Raw genomic sequence first — 15,510 nt, forward strand, 5'->3', positions numbered from 1 at the left:
AGACATTTTAGACAATCCCTAATTAATTACCCATACATTTTCTGTATGACCCAGATCTCATTGCATACCTTTTTTCCAACATTTTAATCCTACTTATTTTAGATCTGAAATGTTGAAATGTGGGAATTTCCTTGGAGCGCCAGTTTTGGAGGATTGAAGACCTAGCTATTAAAGATATAATATACCATTATTTTTTCAATATCAGATCCACATTTAATGTGGATGAATATCCGAGAACGGCTGTCACAGTATCCAGTGGTTGTTGCAACTGCAAAATGTGGCAGCAGAACTGAATAACATCATCCCAAAACAGACTCAACTTTAGGTAAGTCCAAAACGTATGTATCCAATTAACCTCTTCCAGGAATTAGCAGGAATCTGTTGATTGATCTTATGAAGAAAAGTGGGATATCTATATATCAAGCATTTAGTGTAAAATTGCATACGGCGCATATTTGTGCCCTTTAATAATGAAAAATAGAACTCATTTATCTTATCTTATCCTACACTGAAGCTGGTATCCAGAGATCATCTTTAGCCAGACATTTAGCTTGCGCTTTCTCGTACAGTTTAGTTGCCACATAGTTACATAGGAGTGAAACCCAATAACTAATTGACCAGCGAGTATTGGATTCTATCAAATCTTCGATGAGTTCTGCCGATATCATAATCTGTGTGGGGTTTTGATTGGATAAAAAAAGTCTTATTCTAATAAAGGACCATTGTATTGATACTGTATAATGCTGAATGCTGGGTTTTATTTCATCCCACTTTTTCCAGTTTCCATCTAAACAATTCTGTATCTTTTAGTACCCATTATTCATCCACCTTAACACATTATCCCTATCAAGTATGGAAGCTTCCCCGACATGTATCTCTGATAGCCGGGTTGTCACATTGAGTACCGGAATACCATAGTAGCTAAAAAATTGCGGTCTACGTTTCACATTCCACTGTAAAATCTAATATCTGATTTTCCTAGGAGTAAACATGCCCTGGACTTCCTTAAAAAAAGTAATCTGTACAGCACTTTGAATAGCAGAAAAAAATGCATAGTGGTAGGATAGACATACGAATCAGTGCAGTTCGGCCGATTATTGACAACGGAAAACGGTTCCACTTTAAAAATAAACTTTTGATTTTAATTTAACTGTATAAATCATTAATGTTCTCTGAGACATATATTCCCAAATATATCTTGGGCCTGGTGTTAACTGCTAAGTGAAATTCTAACATTAAAGTGTTGAGTGCAGTGTTACAGAGTAGAATCTCTGTTTTTGATTTATTTATCTTATAACCTCCCAGCAATTGATACCTCTGAAAAATTTCAAATATATCCTTTTGTATCTCTAGATCTGGTTTAAGGAAGAGGGCTATGTTGTCAGCATACAGCTTTATATTTGTCATCCCCTGCATTGGAGTGGTTCTATTGCTACTCAATCGGATGGCTATTGGTAATGGCTCTATGAAAAGTGCAAAAAGTATTGCTGACAGAGAGCAGCCTTGCCTTGTTCCTCTGAACACATTGCATGTGCCAATGCAGCTAGAATTAATAATTATTTGTGCTGTGGACCCTCTATAAAAACCTGAGATCAGGCTGATAAATCTAGCAGGGAATCCAAATGTGGCCAAAATATAAAAGAGGCTTTCCCACTGGACCAAATCGAAAGCTTTCTCAGGATCTAGCAGCATAATTTGGACCGGAATTTTTTTTTGACTAAAATAATCGTATAAGGACGCTTCAGGGAACGCTCACTCAGAACCAGACAAGATAGCAGAGGTATTTAAAGACTTTTATGAGGCTTTGTATGCCAAAAATATATCTGTGGAAGAGAACAAAATTCAGGACTACTTAAACGAATGTGACCTCCCAATGCTCTCTTCTGAAGAGCAACTGCGCCTTAATGAACCGATCACGTCTATTGAAATAGAACAAGCGATTAAATCATTGAAGTGCGAAAAGGCCCCCGGCCCAGATGGCTAAATATTATAACACCTTTCCTTCTCTATTGGTGGAATCTCTTCTCCACCTCTTTCGGGAGATAAATGACACAGGCGAAGTTAAGGGTACATTGGCTGAGGCTATAATTGCAGTTCTCCCAAAGGAGGGGAAGATCCCTCTCTTCCGAAACATTATAGGCCCATTTCCCTAATTAATCTTGACTGCAAACTTCTAGCCATGATCCTCTCTGCTCGCCTCCAACGTGTACTGCCTCAGCTAATCCACCCTTCTCAAGCAGAGTTTCTAATAAACAGATTGTCCAGTGACAACACTAGGGTGCTAGCGCACGTTCTAGAGAAGGCGAAACTCCTGGACACACCCACTGCGGCAATAACATTAGACGCCGAAAAGGCCTTCGACAAGGTCGATTGGTCTTTCCTTGAAGCAGTTTTACATAAGTTCAACCTGGGGGTAACGTTCACCAAATTAGTAATGTCCCTCTACTCTTGCCCTATGGCAAAGGTTAGGGCTGCCGGCTCCTTCTCCTCCTCTCTACGGTTACAACAGGGAACGAGACAAGGGTGCCCCTTATCTCCCTCTTTGTTCCTGTTGGCGATCGAGCCATTTCTTTACCACATAAGGAATAATGATGCGATTGCCGGTATTCCGTTTCAGGACTGCACTATAAAACTCACCGCGTATTAGGATGATGTGCTTATTATGTCGGAGAAAGCAGAGGAGGCCATCCCCGCACTTATGACAACCATCGATGAGTTTTCCCGGGTCTCGGGATACAAACTGAACAAGGATAAAACGGAGGTCAAACTCCTTAATAACATTGGTAACAAGGAAATCCTTGGAAGTTCCGGTCTTACTTGGCAACCACATTGTTTTAAGTACCTAGGACTTGATTTTAGTAAGGATCTAATCTCCACTCTAAAAGTTAATGAGGAACTAACCCTAAAGAAGATCTCCTCGTTACTTGACGGGTGGTCACCTAAGTTCCTCTCCTGGTGGAGCAGGGCTGAAACCCTTAAAATGATGTCCACCCCGCTGGTGAATTACTTGGCCAGCATGCTTCCTATGTCATTCACTGATGACTTCATCAATAAGGTGGATAAACTGTTTGGTGGATTCCCGTGGCAGGGCAAGAAAGCCAGGGTATCACTGAAAAAGCTGCAACTAGCGAAAGAAAAAGGCGGCCTGGGTCCTCCCTCGTTCAGAAATTACCAAACAGCATTTCTATGCAAACAAGGGGCGCAATGGCTGGTGGACTCCCCATCTTATGTTCCGATGTGGTTAAACATTGAGAAATCTATCATCGCTCACGCACCTTTACCGGCCCTGCTTACCATGGATCTGTCCCACTTGCCTCACTCCAAATATATTATATTGAATACTAGACAGGCTCTCTTAAGGCTCGACCAAACACACAAAACAAATTTAACAATCAGAAAATCCACGTTTATGGCCCTATGGAGAAGCCCCTGTCTTAAATCTGATGGCAAAACTCTTTATTGGGAATCCTGGTCCAAGAAAGGCATCAACATGGCGTCGGACCTCTATGAGGGGACTCAGCCCCTTCCTTTCTCGATTTTACAGGCAACATATGACCTAACGCCCATGGACTTTTACGGGTTCTTGAAATTGAAAGCCATCATATCAAACTGTGGCCTTGCCCCTCACACACCTTGGCTTGTGACCCATTTGCCTCGTCTCATATACGCTGGCCACTTCGTGTCTAAAGTGTGTAAGCTCCTACTCCCTCTGCCCAGGAAATCCCACAAACAGGTTGAAACCAAATGGGAATCGGAACCCAACTCTACTGGCGTGGGGTTTGACCGGGATACAATCCATATAATCACCTTATCCAGCAAGGTGCCCCAATCCTTTCCCAGACTAAATACATGTTGTTGAAAAGGACGTTCTGGACCCCGGATAGACTTTTTAAGTGCCACTTGAGAGAAAGCCCCACTTGTTGGAATTGTCAGTCAAGGGTCGGCGATCTCGCCCATATGCTCTTTCACTGCCCCTTTCTGCAGACTTACTGGGGGAAGATTTTTGACTGCATACACCATGTTTTCAATATAAGTCCTGTGAGGGAATTTGTGTATGTTATATTGGGAGCTCTTGATCCACAATTACCGAACACACAAGATCGCCAACTTTTGGATTTGATGCTGACACTGGCGTCTAAGGTGATTTTTTCTGTAAATGGAAAAACACAGCGGAAGTTAACTTTAAAATCTGGCAGGACTGGCTTTCCTTTCTGAGAGGAGCAGATAATCCGGCGCTGCAATCTGCCACCTGGCGACCTTCCAACAAGAAACTCTGGAAATCACTTGATATGTCTTCCTTTCATTTTGATCCTCCGTGATGTAATACTCAATGCTGTATACTTCCGTGATAGGCCTGGTCACAGCAAGAGTCCTATACCTGATCTCATTATTGATAGCTTGGAGTGTCATGTAACTATACTTTTTGGATTGTCATGTAATTACATTTGTTTCTATTTCCTTATTTTGTTTATGTAATTATCCTCATGTAGTCCTGTTTACAGGCAATGCCAGACAAGCGTGATTTGATTTCCTGTCAGTTTTGTGTATTGTTGTCGAGCAACGCATCTGATTCAATCTATGCAATCGAAGCCTTACTGTATTGTACTCCTTTTGTTTCCCTTTTTTCTCTTCAATAAAAATGATTTGAATTAAAAAAATAAAAATAATCTAAAGCCTCAATTAAAAAGGTAGTATTAAAAGATAGATGTCGCCCTAATAGAAATCCACATTGATCTGAATGTATTACTGACCCTATACACGTACTCATTGTTGGCCAGTAATTTAGCTATAATCTTATAGTCAGTATTTAAAAAGACTTATTGGTCTGTATGAATGCACATCTTACTTATCTTTAAAAAAACTAGCTACTACAGCCGTTTTAAAGAAGGGTGGTACCTCTCCCTCTTGCAGGATATGGTTAGCTAATCCTAACAATTCAGAATTTAATACTGTAGAAAACTTTTTGTGTGGCTCAGCTGAAAGTCCATCCTCTCCACATGCTTTACCATTTGCTAGTGATTGCACCACGTCCTCTATTTCTTTGAGTGTAATATCTGCCAATAGATGCTTTACGTGATTTACCTGTATTCTGGGACTTGGAAACTCATCTAGGAACGCCTTAAGTTTTAAAATATTAACCTCCTGTCTCGTGGAGTAGGTGGCTTTATAATGGTTAAAAAATGCTTATTCATTTGTGTTTCTTCTGTATTTTTTGAGCTTTTGTATTTTTGTCCTCCACCTAAGATGTTACTCTATTGAATGCTTGTCAGTCTCTTATTTGCCATGCTAAACATTTCCCAGAAAATTCACTTTCCTCATACACTTTTTGTAGGTATTTGGGGTTAAGCTAAGTAGCCTATATTATAATAGTATTCTCGCATCTTTTTACCGGCTTGTACAAGAGCTAACTTATTTTTTTCACTCTTATTCCTAACGTATTGTTGATTTGCTTTGTAAACCCCTAACTCTAATTGAGACCTTTCTAGCTTTTGGGATCGCTTTACTATATAATCTCTTTGGAGGTTATATACCAGTGGATCATTATCTTAAAGGATTCCCAAACATTTTCTACTTTAGCTGTCCCTCTATTCAGTTGAAAAAACATTTTATTTCATTATGGACCTCAATGCACCAATCTTCATCCTCAAGATGGATTTTATTGAAAACCCATCTCGAAAATGTTTACATTTATCAAACCCTGCTATCTTCATTTTTATAAGGGAATGGTCGGAAAAACCATTCTGAATATGCATCTACTTATTTAATCTTAAGTTTCGGGAAGTAAGAAATTAGTCCAGCCTAGCGTTTTTATATTTAGTGAAGAGACATGAATACTCTCTCTTTTCTGGGTAGTTAGTCCACCAGATGTCAATCAAGTCTAATTTCTGCATGCATCCCACCAGTGCCCTAGCTATTCGAGGCATATTTTGCCTACAGGTCTCAGAGGACGAATCCCTTTCAGGGGTCTGTAAAAAATTAAAATCCCCACCTACTGTTAGTGCCCCAGGTATCTGCACAAGTGCATCACAAAGATGTAATAGTGATGTTTGATTGTCTTCTATGGGTGCATATATTGCCGCTATAGTTAATCTAAACTGGTTAAATAATCCACTGATCAGAGCCTATCTCCCTTCTTTATCTGTCTGAAATTAGGTGCTTTGTAAAGGGAATGATTTATTAATAAAGATGGCAACCCCTCGATGTGCAGCGTTAGCTGATGAAAAAGATTGGTTGCTAGCCCAATACCTAAACATTTTATGTATAGACTCCGTTTTACCCGTGTAATGCGTCTCTTGAATTAACACGATGTCGGGAATGTGCCCTCTTATCCATTCATCTATGGCCTGAGCTTTAATCCAATTGTTGAGGCCATTTGCATTTAAAGAGACGATGCAGATGGAGCCTTTATACATTTAAAAAAAAAAAAAGAATATGTCTGCTTATTATCCCACCTCTTTTAAAGTGCGCTGTACTACCATTATAAATAACCAATCCCTAAAGCTTCCCCATCTCAAACCTTTTAAAGCGCACAGAGATATGAAATATACATCCTACATCTGCAATTTTTTCATAAACAGTCATAATTACCTCATATTGCAGCAGTCCCGGGTAGTATAAAGTGCATTTTTTAACAGCTTTTCCCCCCTCCTTGTTAAAGTGCCTTTACTAACACAAGTGCATGGTGCATATCGCAAAGTGCAAAGTGCATAACGAATATTGCACATACATATTTATACAATTTTATACAAACACCTAAAACCGAATTTGATATAATATCATTTTTGCCCCTTACTAAAGTGCTTATACGAAATAAAGTGCCAAATAAGGTGCACACTGTGTACAGTACATAGATAATGCTGCACATACATGCATAGAGTATAAAGTGCATCTTGCATTTAAGGCTCAAATATGGAAGAATCTGAATTTGTTTATACAATATTACCTCCATAATTATATAATATCTCTCCATGTATCCCCATTCTCCGCTTTGTGAATACAGAGATACAATGGATACCTAAAGTACTTATGCAGATGAAAGGCGAGCAGTTTATAAACACCTATAAAATAATGATTGCTGGGGAGAAACCTTCCTGACGCCACTATCTCAAATGTTTGCTCTTCTCTTACAGATCTGTTTACTTTTGTCAAAACATAAAGATGTACTCTCCATATTTTTACCCTTATTGCCACCTAGTGTCCATCCCTATTCCACCAAGCTCTCCCACCCACTCCCACCTCCTTGGGTCCCTTGGGAGAATAGCTTACAGCTCCTCCCAAAACCCACTATGTACTTTAGGTGCCATGGTTTTGCACCTGTGGTAATGCGCACCTGGTCAGCAGGAAGAAACTAGGTCTTCCGGCTTCAGGCCATCCCCGATAAAAATCTAATGGGACTTCTTAGCTGAACCAAAAAACCCAGGAACCAACAACCGAAACCCCCTTCACCCACAGAAAGGGCTATATTCTGTAAAGATCATAACTTTGCGTGTATATGCCATGTTTACAGTGAACTAGACATTTGCTGTAAGAGTTCATGTGCTTTCCCCACATCATCAAATGTATGGAATTTGCCATTCGCAGGAACTTTCAGCTTGGATTGCTGCAGAATAGTCGCATGTCCACCTTTTGTTTTAAAAGAGTCAATCATTTGTACAAAGTCTCATCTTCTTTTTGCAGCCATTGCTGTCATATATGAGAAAATCTTAAATTGAGGTACCGTTTGCGTCATAAAAGATCTTTTTTTAATGGCTTTGGTTAATATTTTCTCAAACATTCGATAATCGGCAAAGTAGACCAATATTGTTTGGGGATATTTTGCATTAGGAAAATGCTGAAAGGGTATCCTATGTGCCCTCGTGATTGTTAAATCCCCAGTTAGCTCTGGAATAACTTCTTTCAATAAAGATTCTACCTACTTTTACACTTGAGGTCCTTCAACCAATTTGGGAATTCCCACCAAGCGCAAGTTTGAGCATCTGTTATAGTTCTCTAGATCTTGGAGCTTGGTCTCCAAAGTGTCTTTATTCCATTTTATCTGCGCAAGCTCCTGTTGGAAAGTCTCGATCTTGTCTTCCAAAACAGAGACCCTCTCCTCTGCCTCTGTTATTCGCTCCGGAAGTTTACTCATAGTTTCCTCAATCTTTGAAAATCTTGCGTGGAGGGAGGCAATTTCCTGAGAATGGGTTAAGTGGAGCTCTTTTATCTTAGAAAGAATGAGCTCAAACATGTTTTTCACCGCCTGGCCAAACTGCGGATCGAGCAGTTGTTGTGGATCTTGGGAAGAAGCTTTCTCACTTGCTGGTGCTAGTGCTTAAGTTCTGTCGACCGTTGACCCACTTCCTGCATGCAGAGTCTACACCTGTGGCTGGGGCGAGATTTGGGCTGGCTTTAGCGGCGGCTGAGTTTGCATCTGATTACTGGCGCTTAAAGCTGCTGGAGCTATATGCAATTTAGAAAAAAGAGGGTATTGCTTGCAGCAGAGAGGGTTTGAGAAAGACTTTGCGGGTCTAGTTTCGGGCAGGTCTCCATTAGATTGCTATTCTCTTCGTTGTCCGTGCTCCCACGTATGACATCTCTGCTGTTCTCCATTTCGGACCCGCTTTCTCCCCCAGTCTGAGCAGCCGGGCTTCAAGGCGCCCAGCTTCCAAGATTTGCTGCACTTTAGTGTCCATTCTCTGCTGTGCTTGTCTCAGTGCTAGCACCTTCGTGCGTGGTTTCTCTGAATTTCTCTTCTGATGCAGTCATGGGATAGGAGTGGACTGGTTCAGAGAGACTGTACTAACTCCGGAAGGCTTGTTCCTAATTGTGCGCATAATGTTCTTATAGCTATAATAGCCAGCAGCCACTGGTTAGTTCCCTCCTTACCAGCCTCCTCCTTCGTGTGCACACTTAATCCTTAATCGAAAACCCAGCATAAGAGGCCCACAAAGGGGAGAGGGACGCTATTTTATTCTCTCATTAGCATACTCCCCTAACTTAATGGAGAAATGAAAATACCGTAAGTCAGAAAAAGAAACTATGGAGACTCAGAGGGGAGCAGCTTAAAGCATGCCTGTATTGCCAGCAGCTGCCAGATAATGAGCTCTCATGCATCCTCAGGAGCCCCTGGAGGAAAGTTGTTATCCCCTGCCACATCGCCACCTTGCCACACTCAGTGGGTTCTGGTCGGCTTTAAAAGTGAGTCACAGCGAGTCACAGCACTACAGTGTCTTTTTTCGGTGGTCCCGCAGGTCCCGTCGTCTCTGCGTTTCAAGGCTTTGGCGGCCACCTGAAATGGCTGCAGCTGCCGAGTCTCACTCCAGGGGGCAAGAACCTGTCCATGTGCGTTAGTGGAGACGCATGTAGGAGGCGTCCGCCGCGGTCATACCCCAGGTATTGCCAATCGTGGAAGAATGGAACAGAGTGCTATTGGCGCTAGGCTCTTAAAAGAAAAGGAGACTATTTTTAAGTCTCACAAGTTGATGTTGAAAAAGCTTTCTTGCAGGTCCCACTTCCCAGCAGTGTTTGGATTGCCACATTGTTCACCCCAGCCATCACGGCCATCAGCCACCTCAATTGGCATATCCAGAACTGGACTGTAAATGGCCTACTACTGAAAGCATGCTTAGGGAAAGACACAAAAGAAAGTCCATCATGGCTTCCTATGATAGGAACAGGTGGTCAGTAACCACTCTAGACGTGAGACTATTTGAATATTGCAAGGAATGGTAATGAAACAGCCCGGGAAAATGGTCTTGATATTGTAAAACTGGAGGACTAGAATCTATGCTAAACCCGAGAACTCATCCCCTCTCGAAGGAGAAACTTGTTCTTTCTTACAGTTGATTACAAAGCTCAAGCACTGAAGGAAAGAGATTGTGAGATGGGTATGCCACTCAGCTGCTACCAAGTCTTGAGACATAATCGAAAGACTGCGCAAGAAGACAATTAAGATAACATCCCTCATCCACAGCAAGGCTACGATTCAAGACATCAGCATTGGTGGAACACCACAGAGTCAAGACGCAAGGAGAAGCAGGTGAACTCCTACTTCCTTTTCTTTCTTTTTTTGTAAAATTTGTATTATTTGGCAAAAACACATAAAGTAAATCGAGCAGTACATCATCATGACCGATGCGGACGTATGCCGACATATCAAACCAAGCAATTTCACTTTACATGCAGAGTTATCGAGTCCCACTTCCTTCTCAAAGGAATTACAGGAAGCAGTACAGAGGGGGGGCAAAAAGGGTCACTCAGCATTGATTTCAGGCCTTGTGAGCCACCTTCCTTGAAAACTGTCGCTCAGGAAAATAACTCCTTCCATTGAAAATTGGGTGCAGGACACCTATTACTTCAGGGAGGGGAACTTGAAAACAGAGTGCATGCCCTCTTTTCAATGAGCAAATGTGTTGTAACAAACCAAGGGGAAGAGAGGGGAACTTGAATAATGGCAGCCCTGTTGCAAAAGTCCTGAACCCCATTTGCTACAGGTAGAGAAGGATTCAGTGAAAAGGGAGTATGAGAGGGTGAGCATTTCAGCACCTGCAAGGCATCAATGCTCTGAGGCCACACAGGTGTCTGACCACATTTAATGCCATTTCAAAGACCTACAGGTTTCTCATCCAGATCTCTGAAAGGAGATCATCTTTATCAAGTCTCTTAAGCAGCAGTACATGAAGTATAGGGTGGGAAGTGAACACCCATACAACTGCTGTTGACAAATAAAGCCCTGCATACTATATTTCTATTGAGAAAAAAGTGGTTAATTGATAAAATAAGAATTTCATATGCCACTTTTTCATACTCAACAACAACGTTTCTGACATTTAACTTGATCAATTCTTGTTATAGCTGCTGAGTAGTTTAATTAATATTAGGTACAGCACACAGGGTGCTAGTTGTGAGAATGTATCCCATCTCCCAGTTTGCCAAATGCCAGACACTGCATAGTGGTGTAAAAAGTGTGCTGGTCCCTACTACAGAAAAGGAAGTTGCCCCCACGCCCTGTGTTGTTTGTAAAAGACAGCCATAATTGGAGTTCAGTGGGTGCCTCCCACCTCTGTTACCTGGTGCCACTACATTTGATAAGCTAATGATAATTACACTTCTGACATCACATATAAACCATGCAGTGGATGCAATTTGGCCATAGTTGTCAGCCACAACTACATTATCTGTGAATCAGTGCCGGAAACCCCATGCCTGAAAGGGCAAATGGTGACTGTAGCTGGAAGGCCCAACATTGAATTCAAGGACGGTTTACAGCCTGCAGTACATGACTCACAGAGGAAGAAAAGGCAACGGTTTGCAAGGGCAAAAGTGCAATGGAGGTTTTAACATGATTCTCCGCTTCAACACCACCCCCAAGAACAGCCTTTGTTTTATCTCTGGAGGACTAAGAAAAGAGACAGACATCAATCATAGAGAGTGATAGAAAGAATAGGAAGCCACAAGATCAGAAGGGCGACCTTAGAAGGACCTAATCACAGACAGTGAAGTTAAAGATTACCTTTACGTAAATCTATCCCAATCACGTACGTACCTCATCAAATTCCTCAGTCAGTCTGTTCATGACCTCCTTGTTGCGCAGGCTTTGAAACATTTCTGCTGTAACCATACCTAGGTAAAAAGAAATAGTTTTATTTCTGGATAAAATGCCATAGTCATTTCAATTTATCTCCACTTTGGATTGACAAGGAAGACAGTGAGTGGATCTCCTAAATGTTGAATGTTCCGTTCACTGCACACCAGAATGTATCAAAGAAGACATACAATTTAATAGAAAAGCATTTGCAATGGAGTAGCTCTCGCCTTTATGCTAGTTTGAGCAATTGGCATTGCAAATGACAACGCCAATAGCTTACACTCTCGCAAATGCAAGACCTATTGCATTGAGGAAGCAATTTTGGAAAAGCGCCCCGTTCTCTAAACGAGCCGCGTCTAAAGAAAGGGGTGCGGCTGCCATTAAAGTCAAAGCGTCGTATGGAGTGCTTTTACAAAAAAAAGCATCTGTTTGTCAAGTTGACAAACGCTTTTATTTTGTAAAAGTACCCCATGCCGCAGTTTCACTTTAATAGCGGCCGCGCACCTATCTTTAGACGCAGCTCGTCTAAAGAAAGGGGTGTTGGCGACATAAAAGAAAAAGCGCCATTTGGGGCGCTTTTACAAAAGAATATTTGCAATGTAATAGGTCTTGCATTTGCGAGAGTTTAAGCTATTGTCATCTACAATGTCAATAAATCAAACTCACGTAAATGCGAGATCTATTTCATTGCATAGAAGCGGCCATCATCGTCCCGGGCTGATTTGAAAGTGAAAGCGCGAATGGGGCGCAGAATGCTGCAGGAAAGTACAAAGTGCCTGCAGTACCAGAAACTCATTAAAGAAAATAGTGCTTACAGACTAAATAAACAAACCGTGTAACAACAGAAGTAAAAGAGCCAGTCCTCATGGGAGGTTACAAATGAAGACAAAGCGGTACTAAGGAGGGACTAACAAGTCTATTAACGAATCAGAAGCCAGCATTTACGAAGGACAAAGACAAAAGCCAATTAAAAATATGGGTGGAGAGTAGGCAGGGCTTCAAGTCCATACTCGAATACAGCATGCCTCGCAAAGCAGCGCATGCGCTGCCCAGGCTCAACCTACAAAATGGCCTGATTGGATAATCTGAATACTGCACTCTATGGTCTGAATTCCCCGTAAAATCATCGAGACTTTAAGGCTGCCGTAACCATGATTTGGATGGTGGTTACAGGAAGAGAAATGTTTAAAGGCTTCGCAAAAGGAGAAATATTGCGGGTTCTTGAGTACTGTTCTTGGGAGGGAGTTCCAGTGTAGAGATCACAAGGATGGAGAAACAACTGCATCCTTTACTGTAGACGTTGAAAGGTGGAAATGTAAAGAAGGCGGCAGAGTTGAGGTTTAGGGGTGTACATGTTAAATTAGTTACCAAACACCGAAGAGCACAATTCCTTACTAAAAAGTTATTCCTAACATTATAACAAAAGTAGAAAAAAAACTGATCTGGATTCTGGGTAAGATGGAGAAGAGATGGAAACCAGGACACGTGGGTTCTGATATTGGCTTCAGTAACAGGCCAATGCCTCAAATTGAAAATAAACAAAATGTAATGGAACTATTTGTAACTGTGCAATATACAAGTACGTTTGCTGAATGGGGACTGATTCATTGATTGACTAGGAGATTTATTAAGGGCAACCGTTACCCTAAATAACAGTGTCCTGGCACTAAAAAGAGAACTGCAGCCGGAAACCTTACAAGGTGAACACCACTTTAACAGATTGTCTTTGGCTCGAATGGACACTGGAAGAGTATTCCAGATATGGGCAGTGTTAAATGACAATGCGCAGGCTCATATACAAGCTTTTCTTAAACTTGGGAATATTTGCCAAGTGGGAGGAGTTGAAGCAACAGAGCCTAGTAGGTTGGTAGAATGAGTGAAGGGTGGATATGTAACTATTAAGTAAAGGGTTATAAAGAACCTCGTGACAGAAGCTGAGAGCATTGAAGACTGAGTGGTTCTTAATAGGCAGCCAGTTGAGCTGGGGCAAAATAGCAAGATATACTGGGCCATCTATCAATACCGAGGACCAAACGGGTGGCGGAATTTAGATGAGCTTATGTCTGTTTAAAAAAACACAGGGAGTCCGATGTAAAGGAAATTACAGTAGTCAATGCGACTAATGATAAAACATTGGACAAGAGCAAGCTTGGAGGCTTGAGGGAACAGGGGGACAATATTTTAATCACCTTCAGCATAAAAATATGTTGTCATTAGTTTGTTGATACGGGCTTCGAACGAGCGACCAGAGTCAAACATGATTTCAAGACTGTAGACAGAGTGGGTCAGGGTGGGACAGTCAAGAGAGTCGAGCCACCAATCAGAAGTCCAGATAGGAGAATTGCCCAAAACCAATACGTTTGGTTTTATTGGTGTTTGTCCAAAAAGAGTTCACATTCATCTATTTAGCAAACTGGCCGAGACACTGTTTAAACTGAAGCTGAAGGGAACTAAAGTCACAACGCAACTTCAGGATAATTGAGTGTTGTCTTAGTAAGAAAATAATTTGAAGCCATTTGTAGCAATCAGTTTGGCCACAGGACCAATGTACATGTTGAAGGACCCCGAGCAACCCCAAAATTGATGGCTGTTAGACCTGACATCTTTTGGTGTGGACTCGCCTGACTTTTTGCCTGCTGACCAGCGCAGAAGTGCATGTGCTGTGTGTCTAAAATTCAATGCCATTTGGTTTCTCCATGATTGGCATATCGGATTTACTTACAAGTCCCTAGTACAGTGCACTACATTTGCCCAGGGCCTGTATATCAAATGCTATTGGTAGGCCTGCAGCACTGATTGTGCCACCCACATGAGTAGCACTTCAAACATGTCTCAGACCTGCCACTGCAAAGCATGCGTGTGCAGTTTTGATCTGCCATTTTGACCTCACAAGTTAACCTACTTTTCAGGCCTAAAAAGTCCTTTATAGGACACACAGGCCACCCCTAGAGTAGGCCCTGGACAGCCCATGGACAGAGTGTAGGTTACTTACAGGGTAGGATATGTACCATTCAATTTACCATTTTGTGGTAGTGAAATACTCTTAAATTAGTATTTTACTACTGCAAGGCCTATCTCACCAATAGGATAACATTGGAATTGCCTTGTAACATTTTATAAGTGTAACTTTCAGTTGGGAAAGGATAAGAAAATTAAGTTTGCTGTCTCTGGACTCACAATTTAAAAACACATCTTTTAGTGAAGTTGTTTTTTAAGATGCAGGTCTGAAAATGCCACTTTTAGAAAGGTGGCATTTTATTACTTACACACCATCCATCGCGGTTGGAGTGAACTTTTGGATTTGCCGTCTAAGTGAGACCAGATAGCAACAGTTGGATGTACTGATTTCTGTACTGCATTTGTGGTTAATCTTGCAAAATTCTTATCTTGACTTGTATATATTGGATTTTCATTGTTTTGGTCTTGTTTTGCTCAGATAAATGTTGGCTATTTCTCTAAACTGGTGTGGAGTACTTTTGTGGTATTTTCACCATGTCACTGTGTGTGTGCACACAAATACTTTGCACATTGCCTCTTTAGATTAGCCTAACTGCTCTGTGCAACTCTACCAGAGGGTGAGCACAGGTAAACTTTTAGTGTGTATGACACCTACCCTGACTAGGATTGTGGCACCAGCTTGGACAGGGTGCATACCTCTGCCAACCAGATCCCACTTTCTAACAATGCCCTTAAAAGAGCAGCTGAACAGCTGAACTGGAACATGGACACTGCCTGTGTCTGATTATTCAGAAAAGAAGCAAACTAACTAAGGATCGCACCATATGGGCCGGCAGCAGCAAGACATGTAAGAAGAATTGTGGTGTCCTTCCTTATATACTTCTACCAGGTGCACTATCTATCCTTTTCTGTTCCCCATGACATAATAGAATGTGATGTGCTGGAGGTTCTGTGCTGTGCACCCAACATGACCATAACAATATCTT

The 15,510-nt window shown here is 41.6% G+C and overlaps 1 protein-coding gene across 1 annotated transcript in view; it reads right to left on the reverse strand.

The window, feature by feature from the left end:
* LOC144773280 (cohesin subunit SA-2-like) overlaps positions 1 to 15,510 on the reverse strand; it is a 550,419-nt gene that overhangs the window by 392,061 nt on the left and 142,848 nt on the right. Inside the window, exon 5 of the mRNA XM_078658214.1 lies at positions 11,525 to 11,601. Coding sequence (XP_078514340.1) covers positions 11,525 to 11,601 — 77 coding nt within the window. The remainder of the gene's footprint in view (positions 1 to 11,524; positions 11,602 to 15,510) is intronic.

This window comes from Lissotriton helveticus, chromosome 8 (assembly GCF_964261635.1).
Source record: "Lissotriton helveticus chromosome 8, aLisHel1.1, whole genome shotgun sequence".
Taxonomy (NCBI): domain Eukaryota; kingdom Metazoa; phylum Chordata; class Amphibia; order Caudata; family Salamandridae; genus Lissotriton; species Lissotriton helveticus.